The sequence below is a fragment of the Nilaparvata lugens genome, chromosome 6, assembly GCF_014356525.2.
Source record: "Nilaparvata lugens isolate BPH chromosome 6, ASM1435652v1, whole genome shotgun sequence".
Taxonomy (NCBI): Eukaryota; Metazoa; Arthropoda; class Insecta; order Hemiptera; family Delphacidae; genus Nilaparvata; species Nilaparvata lugens.
In genome coordinates, this window is record NC_052509.1 from 49,667,842 (window position 1) to 49,688,170 (window position 20,329).

The 20,329-nt window shown below is 34.3% G+C and overlaps 1 protein-coding gene across 26 annotated transcripts in view; it reads right to left on the reverse strand.

Moving 5' to 3' along the window:
• The window catches only part of LOC111050492 (protein phosphatase 1 regulatory subunit 12A), a 146,947-nt gene that overhangs the window by 54,814 nt on the left and 71,804 nt on the right, over positions 1-20,329 (reverse strand). For all 26 annotated transcript variants that reach the window (XM_039431066.1, XM_039431076.1, XM_039431073.1 and 23 more), the window contains exons 2-5: positions 19,421-19,551; positions 17,513-17,631; positions 14,268-14,427; positions 5,374-5,518 (exon numbers count right to left, since the gene is read on the reverse strand). In XM_039431066.1, coding sequence (XP_039287000.1) covers positions 5,374-5,518; positions 14,268-14,427; positions 17,513-17,631; positions 19,421-19,551 — 555 coding nt within the window. The remainder of the gene's footprint in view (positions 1-5,373; positions 5,519-14,267; positions 14,428-17,512; positions 17,632-19,420; positions 19,552-20,329) is intronic.

Below are 20,329 nucleotides of genomic sequence, written 5' to 3' on the forward strand. Positions count from 1 at the left end.
CAGAATTCAAATATTTGAGAGGTGGAAATCATAGTTCTAGGGAGAGGAAGTCATCCTGAATCCAGAACAGCTGAGTTCCAATTGATAAATCCAATAGATAAATTTTTATGGCTATTTGAAATTCAAAAAACGAGATAATTCACGTTTTCACCAGAAGAACACAGAATTCAAATATTTGAGAGGTGGAAATCATAGTTCTAGGAAGAGGAGGTCATCCTGAATCCAAAACAGCTGAGTTCCAATTGATAAATTCAATAGATAAATTTTTATGGCTATTTGAAATTCAAAAAACGAGATAATTCACGTTTTCACCAGAAGAACACAGAATTCAAATATTTGAGAGGTGGAAATCATAGTTCTAGGAAGAGGAGGTCATCCTGAATCCAAAACATCTGAGTTCCAATTGATAAATTCAATAGATAAATTTTTATGGCTATTGAAATTCAAAAAACGAGATAATTCACGTTTTCACCAGAAGAACACAGAATTCAAATATTTGAGAGGTGGAAATCATAGTTCTAGGCAGAGGTGGTCATCCTGAATACAGAACAGGTGAGTTCCAATTGATAAATTCAATAGATAAATTTTTATGGCTATTTGGAATTCAAAAAACGGGATAATTCACGTTTTCACCAGAAGAACAATGAATTCAAATATTTGAGAGGTGGAAATTATAGTTCTAGGAAGAGAGGTCATCCTGAATCCAAAACATCTGAGTTCCAATTGATAAATTCAATAGATAAATTTTTATGGCTATTTGAAATTCAAAAAACGAGATAATTCACGTTTTCACCAGAAGAACACAGAATTCAAATATTTGAGAGGTGGAAATCATAGTTCTAGGCAGAGGTGGTCATCCTGAATACAGAACAGTGAGTTCCAATGATAAATCAATAGATAAATTTTTATGGCTATTGAATTCAAAAAACGGATAATTCACGTTTTCACCAGAAGAACAATGAATTCAAATATTTGAGAGTGGAAATTATAGTTCTGGGAAGAGCAGGTCATCCTGAATCCAGAACAGCTGAGTTCCAATCGATAAATTCAATAGATAAATTTTTATGGCTATTTGAAATTCAAAAAACGAGATAATTCACGTTTTCACCAGAAGAACACAGAATTCAAATATTTGAGAGGTGGAAATCATAGTTCTAGGCAGAGGTGGTCATCCTGAATACAGAACAGGTGAGTTCCAATTGATAAATTCAATAGATAAATTTTTATGGCTATTTGGAATTCAAAAAACGGGATAATTCACGTTTTCACCAGAAGAACAATGAATTCAAATATTTGAGAGGTGGAAATTATAGTTCTGGGAAGAGCAGGTCATCCTGAATCCAGAACAGCTGAGTTCCAATCGATAAATTCAATAGATAAATTTTTATGGCTATTTGAAATTCAAAAAACGAGATAATTCACGTTTTCACCAGAAGAACACAGAATTCAAATATTTGAGAGAATTTCAAATAGCCATAAAAATTTATCTATTGAATTTATCGATTGGAACTCAGCTGTTCTGGATTCAGGATGACCTCCTCTTCCCAGAACTATAATTTCCACCTCTCAAATATTTGAATTCATTGTTCTTCTGGTGAAAACGTGAATTATCTCGTTTTTTGAATTTCAAATAGCCATAAAAATTTATCTATTGAATTTATCAATTGGAACTCAGCTTTTTTGGATTCAGGATGACCTCCTCTTCCTAGAACTATGATTTCCACCTCTCAAATATTTGAATTCTGTGTTCTTCTGGTGCAAACGTGAACAATCTCGTTTTTTGAATTTCAAATAACCATAGAAATTTATCTATTGAATTTATCAATTGGAACTCAGCTGTTCTGGATTCAGGATGACCTCCTCTTCCTAGAACTATGATTTCCACCTTTCAAATATTTGAATTCTGTGTTCTTCTGGTGAAAACGTGAATTATCTCGTTTTTTGAATTTCAAATAGCCATAAAAATTTATCTATTGAATTTATCGATTGGAACTCAGCTGTTCTGGATTCAGGATGACCTCCTTCTCCCAGAACTATTATTTCCACCTCTCAAATATTTGAATTCTGTGTTCTTCTGGTGCAAACGTGAACAATCTCGTTTTTTGAATTTCAAATAACCATAGAAATTAATCTATTGAATTTATCAATTGGAACTCAGCTGTTCTGGATTCAGGATGACCTCCTCTTCCTAGAACTATAATTTCCACCTCTCAAATATTTGAATTCTGTGTTATTCTGGTGAAAACGTGAATTATCTCGTTTTTTGAATTTCAAATAGCCATAAAAATTTATCTATTGAATTTATCGATTGGAACTCAGCTGTTCTGGATTCAGGATGACCTCCTCTCCCAGAACTATAATTTCCACCTCTCAAATATTGAATTCATTGTTCTTCTGGTGAAAACGTGAATTATCTCGTTTTTTGAATTCCAAATAGCCATAAAAATTTATCTATTGAATTTATCAATTGGAACTCAGCTGTTCTGGATTCAGGATGAACTCCTCTGCCTAGAACCATGATTTCCACCTCTCAAATATTTGAATTCTGTGTTCTTCTGGTGCAAACGTGAATAATCTCGTTTTTTGAATTTCAAATAGCCATAAAAATTTATCTATTGAATTTATCAATTGGAACTCAGCTGTTTTGGATTCAGGATGACCTCCTCTGCCTAGAACTATGATTTCCACCTCTCAAATATTTGAATTCTGTGTTCTTCTGGTGCAAACGTGAATAATCTCGTTTTTTGAATTTCAAATAGCCATAAAAATATATCAATGAATTTATCAATTGGAACTCAGCTGTTTTGGATTCAGGATGACCTCCTCTCCTAGAACTATGATTTCCACCTCTCAAATATTTGAATTCTGTGTTCTTCTGGTGCAAACGTGAACAATCTCGTTTTTTGAATTTCAAATAACCATAGAAATTTATCTATTGAATTTATCAATTGGAACTCAGCTGTTCTGGATTCAGGATGACCTCCTCTTCCTAGAACTATGATTTCCACCTTTCAAATATTTGAATTCTGTGTTCTTCTGGTGAAAACGTGAATTATCTCGTTTTTTGAATTTCAAATAGCCATAAAAATTTATCTATTGAATTTATCGATTGGAACTCAGCTGTTCTGGATTCAGGATGACCTCCTTCTCCCAGAACTATTATTTCCACCTCTCAAATATTTAAATTCTGTGTTCTTCTGGTGCAAACGTGAACAATCTCGTTTTTTGAATTTCAAATAACCATAGAAATTAATCTATTGAATTTATCAATTGGAACTCAGCTGTTCTGGATTCAGGATGACCTCCTCTTCCTAGAACTATAATTTCCACCTCTCAAATATTTGAATTCTGTGTTATTCTGGTGAAAACGTGAATTATCTCGTTTTTTGAATTTCAAATAGCCATAAAAATTTATCTATTGAATTTATCGATTGGAACTCAGCTGTTCTGGATTCAGGATGACCTCCTCTTCCCAGAACTATAATTTCCACCTCTCAAATATTTGAATTCATTGTTCTTCTGGTGAAAACGTGAATTATCTCGTTTTTTGAATTCCAAATAGCCATAAAAATTTATCTATTGAATTTATCAATTGGAACTCAGCTGTTTTGGATTCAGGATGAACTCCTCTGCCTAGAACCATGATTTCCACCTCTCAAATATTTGAATTCTGTGTTCTTCTGGTGCAACGTGAATAATCTCGTTTTTTGAATTTCAAATAGCCATAAAAATTTATCTATTGAATTTATCAATTGGAACTCAGCTGTTTTGGATTCAGGATGACCTCCTCTGCCTAGAACTATGATTTCCACCTCTCGAATATTTGAATTCTGTGTTCTTCTGGTGCAAACGTGAATAATCTCGTTTTTTGAATTTCAAATAGCCATAAAAATATATCAATTGAATTTATCAATTGGAACTCAGCTGTTTTGGATTCAGGATGACCTCCTCTTCCTAGAACTATGATTTCCACCTCTCAAATATTTGAATTCTGTGTTCTTCTGGTGAAAACGTGAATTATCTCGTTTTTTGAATTTCAAATAGCCATAAAAATTTATCTATTGAATTTATCAATTGGAACTCAGCTGTTTTGGATTCAGGATGACCTCCTCTGCCTAGAACTATGATTTCCACCTCTCAAATATTTGAATTCTGTGTTCTTCTGGTGCAAACGTGAATAATCTCGTTTTTTGAATTCAAATAGCCATAAAAATATATCTATTGAATTTATCATTGGAACTCAGCTGTTTTGGATTCAGGATGACCTCCTCTTCCTAGAACTATGATTTCCACCTCTCAAATATTTGAATTCTGTGTTCTTCTGGTGAAAACGTGAATTATCTCGTTTTTTGAATTTCAAATAGCCATAAAAAGTTATCTATTGGATTTATCAATTGGAACTCAGCTGTTCTGGATTCAGGATGACCTCCTCTGCCTAGAACTCTCATATTCGAGGATCTTAAAGCATTTCTCTGTGTTCTGCTGACAAAAATACATTTTTCTAGTGGAACTTGGAAGAGCATTTTTTCAAATTCATTTATTTCGACTATTTCAATGGAACTATCGTTATAAATCTTCAGGAACTGTAGAACTATCGATTCTGCATCCAGAACTGTCAATTTTGGATGTACTTCTAGGAAATGCTCTTCTAAGTTCACACTGGCGGTCCACAACGATGACAATTATGTTTTTGACGGTGTAGAAATATAATTAATTAATGCAAAGAATTGGCATCGCTATTCTTCTATCTTTATCCACTGCCATTATAACGTGGACCACACTATAGTATAGAGATAGTCTTTATTAAATCTCACTTATGCTCCAGCCTGCAGTGAGTACAATGATGTGATGGCAGATAATGGAGGAGCTAGTTGAACACCGTTGTGAAGGTAGATAGTAGATAGCCTACTTATGTGTATGCAATCATAGGCCATAAAAAAAATAGAAACATTCAAAGAGTCAATAAATCTTTGGCCTATGTAGCCGGGAGACATTGCTGTGTCCGGCCTGTAAAAACTGAGCCTCAAATAGAAAATTCAAAATGCACTCATCACCCAATAGATAATAGAGAGACTAGAAGATGGCCAACCAACAATGTGAAGGTGGCTATAATAGACCAGTAGTGACTCGCCACATAGTTATGCCCATTCTTTGTCCAAGATAGAATATTATTGAGATATTGCAATTATTCAAATGCTAATGAATTATTATTATTAAACGAAAGTCCAAATTGATCTTCGGGGTGAATTACAGCATTTAATTTGGATTTTCGTTTAATAATAATAAGAATATTATTATAGAAACTGAACAATGATGCAATATCATTATAGACTGGATGTTGGTGGCAAATAATAGAGTGATGGGTGAACTGACCACATAGTTCTTCATATCCATTTGGCAGTTGTGTTTGGTGAGCAGTTGGGCGGCATCTTTCTGGTTCCAGTGCGCAGCTGCGTGCAGAGGCGTCCACCCATCCAAGTCCTGTGCGTTCACGTCGGCGCCACCTTCCAGCAATAGTCTACAACAAAAATAATTAAAATGTTATTTACTGCTGCCAATAAAACAACAAATATACAAACTTTGACTCTCAGGCAAAAGCTGTACCAACTATAGATTTATATCAAATCAATTTTATTTAGACAAAAGGTACAATATACATGGGGCCACGTCAAAACAGCTTGATAATGAGGTTTAGGTTGTTTTAGACAAAAAATAACAGATTTTCTCTTCAGAATTAGATTATCTTCAATTTACTGTAATAACGCCTTACTTCCAATTAGTTTTTTAATTCGATTTCTTGACAAACCTTATATGAGAATTTATCATTAAAGTATCATCACTAGGCCGCCACGAATTATGAAATTAAAAATTTGAAGAGAAATGTGCAATCATTATCTCGGTCAACGAATCATTTTTACTGTTTCTTTTTTCTTCATTTTAATTTCAGGAAAGCACTAACCAAGTTTGAAAATCTACTTCAGAAACACTCTGTATAATTAATTATGGTATACCTATTTATAACTGATTTGTATGAATAAAATTATTCATATAAATATGAACTGTATCTTTTTATTTACCTTTGATAAAATATTAGCAATAGCATTTAGAATTTTAATTTACAAGTTTAAATATTTTTCTAAAATAATTATAATGTATAAATTATTTTTATAATGTAGGTAATTATTGTATATATGAATGATAGAGAATAAAGAATAACAGAAGAAGAATTCTTTCATTTGTAGGTAGAAACAGCGTCATTATTTAACAGGTCCAATACAATAAATTAGTTATTAAAATTTGATAAATTTCAATAATGGTTCTCAACAAATATTATTATTTGAAATTAGGAGCAAACTGGACAAAAATAATTTAATGAAAAAAGAACGAGAAAAATAACTGATTCGGGAAGTTGAAACGGTGTAATGCTCGAATGTTATAATTTGTGTACAAGCATCAATTAAATAAGTCATTTAAAGTCTATACGTTTTATTCCAACAATATAATATATTATTTGAAAAAATATCACTAAAATATGTCATGTAAAAATAACACCAAGAAACAGAAAATACATTATAATAGCTACCGCCCAATCAATTATTGAGGAACTGAATTTTAAATGTGAGAATGTGAACAGTTCACATGAAATTCAGACAAGATGTATAAGTAAACAATTATTCAATTTTTTCAAAATAAATTCTATCAAAAGGACAAAATAAAATTAAAAAGAAAATAGATTTTAATAGTACTTGGAAGTGCGTTACTAGTATACAAGTCCGTGATTTACAACCTATGCATGACATGAATTTGAAAATAGCAGAACAGTCACTCAACGACACTATCGACTCACCTTGATTAGATACAAGTGAACTTTGAACACAACCACTAAAGTTTTGCACAGTTTCAAGTCGAAATAAGGGTTTAGAATGGTTTAAAACAAATTTCGGAGCACCATTGGCCAGCTTACTCATTAACAACAATGAAAGAGTGTTTGCGAGAATAGGCGACATATTCCACTTGTACAAGAACACTGCCTAATTGGAAGCAGCAACGATTGCTTAAGAATACACTTGCTCAAGGCTTTCTTTTCAGAGCTGACAAATGTCCCAACCACATTCACTTCAAACTGTCAGCATTGGTTCGAAATGGGACGCATTGATGTATTGACAAGGAATGATGACAGCATGAACTGAATCTCACTTTGGTGACACATTTCAGTCGCAATAATATCAACTATTCGAAAAACATCCGCAATAAAAAAATATCATAAGATTTATTTTATTATTACTCAAAAAATGTCACATATAATAATATTTTATAAATTAAATCAAAATCGGCTAAAGCCGTGGATATGCTGAGTAAATTTAGTTGCATGATTTTATTAATACAGTATTTGAAAGTACCTAAATAAAAGCATCTAGAGCAATGAACATTTTTATCAAACAAAACAACAGAAACAAATTTGTTCTTCAAACTATTATTCATTGAGAATTTGGAAGCTTTGATTTAACTCATGACAAATACTATAAGTTGGGATTAAATCTCACTGAAGATACTATGATATCGCATACTCATTCTCAGAAAAAATACACTTTCTATTTTCGATTCAACAAAATGTGACTTTCAGATGCAGTCTGTTTCCTATGATTACTAGTTCAAATAGTATATGCTAATTCAATTTAATTTTGTTAATTCAATTTTAGAACGTGACCAAATTGAACCTGTTGGTTCCCCCCCCCCCATACCACCAAGTGAATCAACAGTCAGGAGCATAAAATCATTTCCTAGTAATTCCTAACTTGAAGTGCACAAATTCGAAGGTCCATTCTTTATCATGATCAACCCATCACCCACGCACAAGCACAGTACTAATGTCGGCATCATCCTCAGTGGAAAACTGGATCAATTTGAAAGATTCGAGCTAAGAAATAAAAAACTGATGAAACTGATGGCATGTTCTGTTCTATGACGTCATGAAGTCAGTGGAAATGATAGGACGGCATATTAGCCATAGTTTCTTTTACCACCGTACTCTATAGTAGATAACTGTGATCAAGTCATCCCGGCGTTATCTGATATTTTTAAATATATATTTCATGATTTGATTATACATCCTCATAATTGAGATCAAATAGTCTGATAGTTCATTGTTTCGCAATAGCTAGCTTACAATCGATTTGGCAACGGCGCAGAAGTTGGAAAAGAATAGAGCTTTCTGCTTTGTCTACAGACAGAAAAGGATAGCAAACCAACTTTAATCAGGTGCTGACTTATCTTTATAACGTGAATCACACTAGATTTGGCTTTATGTTGTTGGTTGTAGCCTGACTTTCAAAAATAAGAATATGGCAATTATTCTAGTCAAGTAATTTTCATCTCACAGTATCTGTGTAGAAGGAGAGAATCCTTGAACAGTTACTGCTAACATTCAAATGCAGAACAAAATTAATAAGAAACTAGAATAGAATAGAATATCTAGAATAGAATATCTGGCTTGGAACATAACTTGTGTCAAACAACAGTCCTCCCATAGTGCCTCTATTTTCTACTCTAATAATTTCAAAGAGGATGGGTTCTACATACTCCAGGGAACTATTCCCATTGCTTAAATAAGCCAAAAGATTAAGAGAAGTAATGCGAAGTCAAGATTTTATTGACCGAGCGAAGTGAGGTCTAAGATTCAAGTCGACGGTTTGGCATTTCTCTTAATGTTTAAATGTTTATATGTTGCGCATTTACGGCGAAACGCGGTAATAGATTTTCATGAAATTTGACAGGAATGTTCCTTTTTTGATTGCGCGTCGACGTATATACAAGGTTTTTGGAAATTTTGCATTTCAAGGATAATATAAAAGGAAAAAGGAGCCTCCTTCATACGCCAATATAAGAGTGAAATCAGACTATAGAATGTTCATCATGAATCAGCTGACAAGTGATTACACAGTGATGTGTGGAGAAGCCAGTCTATTGCTGTATTTCCATAAGGTCTATAGTTTCAATCAGGTACTTGTGGATGAGAATACTGCGTGAGGTCTACTGTTCACAGAACTACTAGTATAGAAATTAAGGATGTTAATACAGGTGTTTCTCTACATTCCAACAAATCAGCAAAATCGCAGGGATAGAAGTGACCTAAAATCACGAGAAAAGTAATGCCATTTTATAGAAAGAATGAATGGACGACACTCAATGAATGTGTCTAGCCACTACCTCCGTAGACAAAGCCATGGTGCATTCGTGTGACGTCAGCACAGGTAGGGCTCCTACACCAATAAAAATTCGTTGATTTCAGCTGATCTATATCAGCTAGTGTTTTTATTGGTGTAGGAGCCCTACCTGTGCTGACGTCACACGAATGCACCATTTCTACGGAGGTAGTGCCGCACCGCACACCGCAGATAGGTTTGAAGAATTTAAAATTATAACTCCAAGTTAAAGTATATGAAAAGATTATCGGCATGTTTTGAAGGTATTATTTTGCCTAGTCCCATAACATTTCTCTGTCTACTTATCGACAGAGAAGCTATTCGTCGTTCTCACACGTCCTATTGTCGGCCGACACTCAGAATTATGCTCCGATTGGCTGAAAAGTTGTTGGTGGGAATTGGCCAATCAGATAACAATCCTGGGTGATGGCCGACGATCGGTAAGTGTGAAAACGGTCAATCTCGTGATGAGCTGGGGTCCTAATGTTAAACGAGTATAAGTCAAATTTATAAAGGTATGCAAAACTCACAACAAACAGAATGATGGAACATGGCATTAGTCACATGGGAGTCCGTCTTATTATAGTGAGATTCATGCTTCATAGTCAGTGGAAATGATAGGAAGACATAGATGTCACTTTTCTATCGGCTTCTATACAACACATAGCTGTGATTGAAGTCATCCGGGTATATCTGATCTAATATTAATCAATTCTATATAAAATATGTTATATTCATCAAGGAAATACATTTTTCGCCACACTGCACAGAAGCAGCTGTTTTCCAGTCCCTACGTAGATCTGAAAGACATTGTTTGCAGACGACTCTCGTCTGACGTCAGAAAAGGTTTCTTTCCGGCTAAGGCCGGAAAAGAGTACCCTTTCGGCCGCTAACATGGAACTAAGAAAGGTGAAAGAGAAATGGTCTTTAGCATTGGGAGCTGATGAATTGGATTCGGATAGATATTCCAAGCAAGGGCGGAGCTTAGAGATGACTTGAATAGAACAGACCAATCAGCATCTCGGGATCACAGCACCAGAACGAACATCAAGGAATAAAAACAAACATTCCCGAAACCACGAAACTTTTGGCGTCAGCTATACCTGTAGTGTGGCGAAAAATATCGTACGCGACTCTCTCAGAAAGGTGTTTACGGTATTCGGATAACATATTCCGGGCTCGGCAAGCCTCGCGGGAAACTATCCTCATACCGTAACACTAACTTTCTGTGCTTGTAGCGTAATATACTATTTCCAGTCCGGTATATTTGATGTAACGTAATATCAATTGCTGATCCTTGTTAATAAATATCTATCTCAAATATATTTCATTTGTCACGAAAATATATCATCTCATGATTTTATAATAAATGTTGATAGTTGAGATTCCTTGACATTAAATATCTGGTGGTTCATTATTGGCATGGTTAAATTGCCACCGGTGCAGAGTTGGAAAAGGATAGAATGAGCTTGTCTAATGACATACAAGAATAGAAACCAATCTTAATCAGACAGACTTTAGAGCGTGAATCTCACCACAGGGATCTCATCTGCAATCGAGTAGAAACACATATTATGGATAAACAAACATCCTCATTTTAAATAGTTTTACAAAACTAATGACTGTTCAAAATACTGTTTACAGTAAAACTATGAAATGATTTCACTTTTTGTGTAGTTGAGAAGTTGGTATTGTTGTAATTATTCATATTGAATGAAAAAGACTAAGAAATTGTCAAAAAACCACTGATTTATTGATAATTAGAAATACCGGTTTCGGTTATTACACCATTGTCAATCTCTGATAAACTGACATCAGAGATTCTGACATCAAAGTTTAACAGAGATTGACAATGGTGTAATAACCGAAATCAGTCTTTCTAATTATCAATAAATCAGTGGTTTTTTGACAATTTCTTAGTCTTTTTCTTTCACTATCAAATGACATGCTGTTTATTCCGAAATACCGGCTAGGGGTCCTATATGTGCAGGTTTTAGTCATATTTGAAAAATTACATTAATTGGTTGAAAAATGTAGAATACGTGTAAACAATTGGTTTTTTATAGAACGGCTTGATTTCATTAGAATAAGGCGATGGCATATGTCAACAAATGAAACGGTCCTTACTCCGGTTAATACTCGTGAAGTTCTAATAATCCAGTATTTTTCCCTATACAGGATTATTAACATCCAATAAGGAGCCGGTGATACAAGTGAATTTGATTGGTGAATCTCCTATATCATGAAACAGACTCTCTGTCCTTTTCCACTCTTTCATTTCCTCTGCAGAGGATAGAAGGATAGCTATACTTTCTGGGTTGAAGTAAAACAAATTATCAAATCACTCCTGCTATAGTGAGATTCACTTCAAACTGTCAGCATTGGTGTTAATAGGGAATGCTGACAGTTAAAAGTGAATCTCACTTTAGTTAACGCATCACGAGAATTAGCTTATCTGTGGAAAAGTGGACACAAAATGTAATGTGACTTTGACTTACGCACAATAATAACAACTTGAAAAGTTCCCTTTTGTCAGTCAATTCTCTAACCATGCATTGTGATTGGTGGTACTCACTCCATGGATTTTCTATCATTTGACTTCGGTATTTCTGTCTTAAAAAAAATAATTTGACTATTATTATTCCCTTCTCGATACTGACATGATTTCTTGTACTATAGTAGTTCTATTTTGTAAGCATATCCGTTACTGACTCCAAGACTTTAATCTTCAATGTACGAGGGTCATTTTTTCAACCTCCGATAGCACATAAATATAAAACGAATGTTTACTAAAGAATAAATTATTCACTAAAAGTTACTTACACTTATGAATATTCTTCAAAATAATTGCCGTGGAGGTTGAGGCATTTGCCATACTAGTGGACCAGCCTACCAAAACTCTCTTCATAAAATGCTGCCGCCAAATTAGTTTCAGTGGGCTATGACCTAAGACGTTGTTTTGAAGCTCCTTGCTAGTTTGGAAAATCTGCCCTCAAAGTCGTTTCTTAAATTTGGGGAAAATGTAAAAGTTAGTAGTGACCAAGTCAGGTTTGTATGATAGTTAATCGAAATTATCGCATTTGATTGACTGGAGAAGCCGTTTGGTTGCTTCAGCACTGGGGTCCGAGTTGTCATACATCTAGACGATTCCGGAAGTCATTTCAACTGACGTCTTTATCTTTCCGAACCATTCACGCACAACATCATCACTTTTGAATCTTTTTCGTTAGATCTATACTGATTTATTACCTTCAGCTTGCAAAACGGATAACGCTACGTAGCTAGCACTTGGCAGGAGACTCGAAGTGAGGCGGCCATGTTTGTGGGTCTTTAACTCGGCAACATTTGACGATTTGACCGCAGCGATCACAGGGTGTTTGGTGGGGATGGCAAGCTGTTCAGATATCTGAAAATCACCCTCTACGGCTTGACTGTGTCGTATGATATTATACGATCGGAGGTTGAAAGAAAATTACCCTCATATATTTGGCAGTCGCTTCAAGGAAGTGGCATTTCCTGCTCAATACTGTAATGACTGTCTAGCAATTTGTTTATTTTCTAACCAAGTTATTTTGCAGAGGGTGATGCCCACACGAGCTCTTGGCTTGTGCGTGGGTAATGAGACGGATGATGATCATGATGATGAGAAATGACTGGACCTGCTAGCAGCTTTAGGTGGATTTCGAACCACCGGGAAGCGTTTTTTAAACTATTAAATGGTATTTAGAGTTCGGTTCTAAAAGAGGCCATCTCACAACGGGAGTAGCAGACGCATAGAGCTTAACTTATCGTATTGATAGCTTATCAGCGCGAAAATGGCACAAATCGCTTCCAACTTTAAAAAAATTATTCTAGTATCTCCGATTTATTTAGAAGGACTGGTCAAAATCGGTATTCGATGAACAGAGAATTTGACGAATTCATGAACAACCAATAACCTTAGGAAAAGCTTGTTGTAGCACCGTGGTAAGTGAATTATCATTATTATATAATGACCTAGCCTATATTTTGATTTGGACTGTAGTATAAGTTTGGAAAGGTACAGTTTTGGGCATCAGCCTGATGTGTCTTTCCATATAAATATCGTACATGATTGAATAAAAATAAGCCTAAATTTTAATTTGGACTGTAGCATGCGTTTGAAAAGTGTAGTAAAGGAAAGGGTAGTGAAGGAAAGGGTAGTATGCGTTTGAAACATAAATACTACACATTTTCATGACAATTCAGCTTACAAAAGAACCTACAAAGCTTGTTGTAACACCATGATGAGTGAAATGTCACGATTCCATTATAACCCAGCCTACATTTTGATTTAGACTGTAGTATAGAATTGAATAGGGGCAGTTCAACCACTGTAGATGTTCATGACAATTCAACTTACAAAAGAACCTACAAAACTTGTAACACCTTGGTGAGACAATTTTAACCCGACCTACATTCAGATTTGGACTGGCGTTTGGATTTGAAAAGATACAGTTCAACTACTAAAAGCAAAATTTGAAAAGTGCCATTGAAACACATTGTGACCTGTATGTAGCTGCTCACACTGAATGCAATGCAACCAGCAATTGCAAGCGTTCAGTGTGATTGTTCCTATTGCTCTTCCCAGATTTTGTTTCTCATCTGCATGCTTGGTCATGCATAACCTAGCTTGCACTTGCACATATACGCTAATGTGATCTAATGTGATCACACCCTTAGTTTTAAAAGAGACAGTTTTGGGCATCAGCATGTTGTGTATGAGTATAAAAATTACACATATAGCATTAATTGAAGACTAGGGTGGCCTACGCTTTAGGACCGATGAAGTCAGTGATGATGTTATTCGATTTCTCAAATTATTGACGGAAGAACTCTACAACATCGGGATAGAAAATTTGGAGCACCGTGTGCAAAAATGGCATGATTGAGTGAACGGATGGAAGATTTGTTTGCTACTGACTCCATGAAGTTACATTATTGAATTGTTTGCTACTGACTCCATGAAGTTACATGATTGAATTTGTTTGCTACTGACTCCATGGAGCATGGTCTTGAAAAGTGACATGATTGAATGGTACTGACTCCATGACTTTGATGTATCCCTTGGCTGCGGCGACATGGAGGGCAGTGGCGCCCGTCTTGGGATGCGGCTTGTCGTTCAGCTCTCCGTTGCTCAGCCACTCCTTCGCATCACTCAGCATCATTCGCTCCTCCTGCTTACGCGCCTCCTCGCAGTTGATACCTGCACAAACGAAACATTCAATTGAATTTTATTGTTTCACAAAAAATCAGATTTATGAAACATTAGTAAATGTACTAATTTGAAGAAGATTATATATATATATGTTTAAACTATTTTAAAAATTAATTTTAACTACTCACATGGACCTGTCGGTCTATTCGTGAGTTAAGCTGCGTTTACACCAAACTTATGAACAGAATGTTAATAACTAAATCCACATAGATTCTATTAGATTGAACATAACTTATCAACATGATGAACATGAACATATGTGTTTGTCAAGTTCCGTTCAATCTGATAGAATCTATAAGGATCAAGTTATTAACATTTTGTTAATAACTTGGTGTAAACCTAGCTTCAGAGTTCGCATAAGTATGCTAAAATTTAATGCACACAGATAACTTATCACTATGATACAGAAAAGTAGGATCACTATTATTGATAACTACAAATATTTAATAGTATTTAACAATACAATATCAAAACTATTGTATTAGAAATCAAAATACTTATTTAATCATCAAATTGAAATTCAGTTTTATTCTTCTTCGTTCACAGCAATGGTACAACAGAAATATACAATCAGTATGAAGGAGGCTCCTCACATGGACTAATGTCTGAGGTTGAGGAGCGAACATTAATAATAATATTAATAATCCTATCAATACTTTCTAATCAATATCACAAAATAATCATGTTAACTTTTATCACTTTACCCTTTGGAAAAAAGGGAGGGTATCAGTTCCTCAATATATCAGTTCATTACGTGCCTTTTTTGACTATTAAATGTATGACCACAATAATAATTGAAATTTTTGTAAGAAACTGAAACAAGTACAGTAGGAAGTTTAGCCGTTCAGTTCGTCGAATCTCAAGACATCACGACATAACCAGAAAAGTTATGTTCAATTTTTTAACTCAACTATCCCAGAATAAATCATTGGTCTATACATAACTGACGGAATAGAATAGAATAGAATAGTAGCCGAAACATGTCGTGAAAAAATAATTTAAAAGGGTACTCAGATTTAGATTTTTATTTATATTAAAAGTAGCCCTGAAGATAAAAGACTGATGGAATAGTCCTCATGAACAAATATTTATTATCTATTCATAAGCACAAAAAAGAATGACTGGATTGCTCCTCCAAAGAATAATATATAAATTTCAATTTATTTTTTTAAATTTAATATCAATTTTAAAAAATATTAATTTTAATGTACTTGATACGCACATAAGAATTACAGTGACTACAATAAACGATGAGGTCACTTCATTAATTTCAAACTGTCAGAATTGGTTAAATGGGAAGCCTTGATATCTTATATAAGGAATAATATCAGTTTACAGAGAATCTCTTCATAGAATCCAGCCGGCATTTTGATGCAAAATCTTAGACTTATCATTCAATTTTGAATTACTATCTACTTTTTTATATAATGAAATCACTTTCTATTTTAATCTTATCCAAAACTAATTGCCCATGAATAAAGTTACGTAATCATATATAAAAATAGCTATAAGTGAGTGATATTCATTTCAAACTGTTAGCATTTCTTATAAATTAAATCATGAATGCTTCTCATTGGGCGAATGCTGACAGTTTGTACTGAGTTTCACAATAAAATAACATCATAACTTTCCAACAATATAATTCACCTTGAACTTGCATGCAATTTCAGGTTTGGCTATTTCGGACTCGGAACAGGTGTCAACAGATATCAGACGATGATAAAAATAATTACTCAATTTACAGGTTTATTACAAGAATATTATAACGGCAATCGATCAATGGACGATTTTTTTGGAAGAATAAAATGTTAAAACATGAACATAAGAGTGCTGAATTTGACCCAGATAAGATAAACATGTGAGTCATCTTCGACAGGAGCTTGGGACTTGGGAATGGTTTCCCCCTCCCCCCTTGATACACACCTCCCGGCCCCCCAACCATGTACACCTAACCACAACCAAATAACTTTGGCTTCGAACATTCACACACACGCACACACGCCGATTCTGGACGCTTCTAATTAAAAGCTATTCAGTTAAAACACATCGACAGCTAATCTGAATTTCAAATTGAACAGATCGTTAATTCGTTCTATTTGGAGGTAATTGTGGCTATATGATGTCATTTTCTAATTTAATTCTTCTCGTTCGATGAATAGTGTTCAATGAAGGGAATCTGCTCTTTTGGTAAATTAAGGGTATTAATCTATAGTGAGACTTTTTAAAGGAAGAATCTGACTAACATTGATTTGCTATCCTTGTCTGATATTAGATAAAGCAGATAGCTCTATCCTTTTCCAACTTAGCACTGCTGCCAAATGGTTTCTAGGCTATGAAGAAATAAAATGAACTACCAGAATATGTAATCTCAATAATAAAAATGTCCTGTATTATAAAATCATGGAAAAATATGATCTTGAAAGATAAAATATATTTTTAGCAGAATTTAACATTATTAACAAGAATCAACAATCAATATTATATTAAGACATACCGGAATGGCAAGAATCTACAATAGAAGGCGGTGGAAAAAATGTGGCAATTACGCAATCCTATAATTTCCACTGATTTCATGCATTTTCACTGACAAGAGTATCTCAAGAATTATCATGTTCCAGCACATCAATCCAAACCACTGTCAGATTGTCACAATTGTTGAATGGCATGGTAATTTAATTTATGTATTATTTTATTTAATTAGATTTAGTAATTTATAAGAATCTATGTAGACATGATAATCATAATTTATTATTATTAGCAGTACGAGTTCTCGTAAGAGTGTCACTGTATTATTATATTTAGTGAGTTGGGTTTGATGAAATTTTCTCATTAGTCCCAAGACTACATAGATAACAACAGTATTTATAAAAAAAAATGCTGTCAGTTCAAAGTGAATTTCCCCATAGACTGGTAAAATCTACCTTTTCTGAACATCAATAATTATAGTTTCAAATCTTATGATGAAGTCGATATTCATTTCAGTACAGACCTGTTCCGTAATGCAACTTTTGTCAATCCTGCTCGTTTGGAAATATTTTTAAAATAATGACTAAGAGTAGGAGTGTTTACTCACCCCTATGGTCAAGTTCCCCCTGAAGGAGGTCCTCCATTTCGACCGAGTCAGCAATATCGACTGACAGATCTCCGTCATTATTCACAACCGCTACATCGGCGCCATTCTCTATCAGGTATCTGCAAACAGTTTTCATCCACTTTAGACCATAGAATAACCAATCTAGTATCTATTAATACCGTAATTATATTATTAACTCCATGATTAGACACACATAGAAATTAAAGTTCAGCATTGAGAGACACGTTTTGAATCACACAATCCACACACTAAACTATTATTGGTTATAGCAAGATTCACTTTAAACTCTCAGCATTGTTTAAGGATAGCATCGAAGAAAAATAGACTGTACTGAAATTATATTCAAACTTGTATCCTCTAGCATTGATATTTTTTTATTCAACCAATGCTGACAGTCAATCTTACTATAGTAGTAATAAGTTGATTTGTCTGATATGGTTAACATCCCATTAACGAGTGGACTCATGTTAAGGGGGAATGTAATCACATCATAACCTATATTCAATAGATTCAATAAAGTCTGATGTATTATTGAAAATAACTAAATATTAAAGTGGAAATGATACATTGGTTCATGGAAACATTAGCGAGATTCTCAATCTTAAGAAAAATAAGTTGTAAAAAATTAAACTAAATACAGAGTCAGTCATATGTATGGGAACCCTTCAATAAGTTGGAGACTGTAGCAGATAAGACTGTAACTTTCAGGATAAGTTATTGGTCGAATACTCCACCGTTTGACGTACATTGAATTTTCAAGTAAAAACTAAAACTTCAATCAGCCACCATTTGGGAAACAAGTATCATAGAACATTTTTATTGATGTCAACATTCTTGTTTTCAAAAGGCCTTCAAAATGATGCACCACACAATAGGTGTTTACATTGAAAATATTTGCGTTACAACCCCTCATTTCTTTAAAAACTAAAACTTCAATCAGCCGCCATTTTGGATACAGATATCATAGAACATTTTTATTGATGCCATCTTTTGTGTTCAAAAATATAATTTAAAATGATGTGCCACACAATGGGTGTTTTCATTTAAAATATTCGAGTTACAACCTCTAAGTCACCCCCTTATGAGGGGTTGAAATTCAGATGTACGTCAAAAGGTGGAGTATCCGACCAATAACTTATCCTGAAAGCTACAGTATTATATCTGCAACAGTCTCCAACTTATTGAAGGGTTCCCATATATGACTCACTCTGTATAATGCTTTGCATTTGTTACAGTTTTCTCATTTTGAATTACTCTATCTTGAACTATCAATATTAGTCTATCAAATCCAACTATAACCCCCATCCTGATCTTGAATAAATTTGTCTATAAGACCAAAGTTGATCTTGCATCAATCTAATCTTGAATTCAACTACTCTTGAATCAGTCTTTTTTGATCAGGATCTGCGATTAACAGAAGCATCCTTCAACTAATTCATAACATAAACACTGAAATCAAAGATGTTGTAGAATTTTTCCATTGTGGAATAAAAACACAATAAGTTGTCTTTTCTACTAGAAAGGTTTCATTCTTACAAAACCCACCATGGTTTCGATGCTCAAGACATCATCTTCAGTTGAAGTTGGAGGATTTATTTTACAAAACCCAGGGTTCCGATGCTTCAGCTCTTCAGTTCAGCGATGAGCTTGAACTTCAAATTGAAGATGATGACTTGAGCATGGAAGACCTGAGTTTTGTGAAAATAAAACCTTCAACTTCAACTGACGATTATAATATATTATGTTATTGTATTTTGAGAGAATAGAACTTTTTTAGTAGGAAAGACAACTCATTGCGTTTTAATTTCAATAATTCAGTCATTTGTTCAAAACAAAACAGCTTCCTCAAGCTGTTCTTCCTCAAGAAACTTGAGTTTGGATTCTTACTTGGCAATGGATACGAATCCACAGGAGGCAGTGGCGTGGAGGGGGGTCCAGCCCTCGTTGTCACCCCTGTTGACGTCCGCCCCCCTCTGCACCAGGAACTCCACCATGTCCAAGTTATCATCGATGCACGCCTGAAACAATACATCAATTATTATTATTATTACTATGATGAACTTGATAATTATTATGGAAAATTGACATGGAATCTGAATACTGATGTTGTCATAACCGCTTATTTATCATAAAAAATTAAGGTAATAGTTGTTACACCAATCCAATAGCAATTTCTAATAAAATAAGGTTTCACCTAATTGTTTTCAATCAATAATGGCCTTGTCACACCTTGGATATCTAAGGATATTTAAGAATATATCCCGGCTGACAAATAATTTTTGCATAGTAGCGCTCATCGAATTTCCATCTAGCTGTTCACCCGGTTGTCATATTTGCAGTAGCAGAAGTCTTCGGGGTGATTTACAGCATTTAATGGGATTTTCGTTTAATAATAATTGTATATAAGAATATAAAATATCTAGTAATTAGATATCTTAGGATATCCACCACAGCATCACCTTCACAGCAACACAGAAAACTGATGGATAATTTACAAAAAGGAATGCATCCAGCATGCCGTTTACATTTTTACCATCAACATGTCGAGAAGTACCTCTTTTCTCTCCAAGATGACAATGGTAAGTAGTGCTCCTATTTGGCTTTCACTACCCGTTATGAATTTGAAAACTTCGAAATGTCAATGTGGAAAAGTCTTGGGGAATGGCAGTCGTTTCGTTTTCAATGCTCTCCTTCAGATCATAGATTGTCGTACGGTGAACCTTTTGAATTGAATTGCCTTGAAGATATCCCATAGATATCTATGTACAAGCACGTATTAATGTCAAAATATTGTCC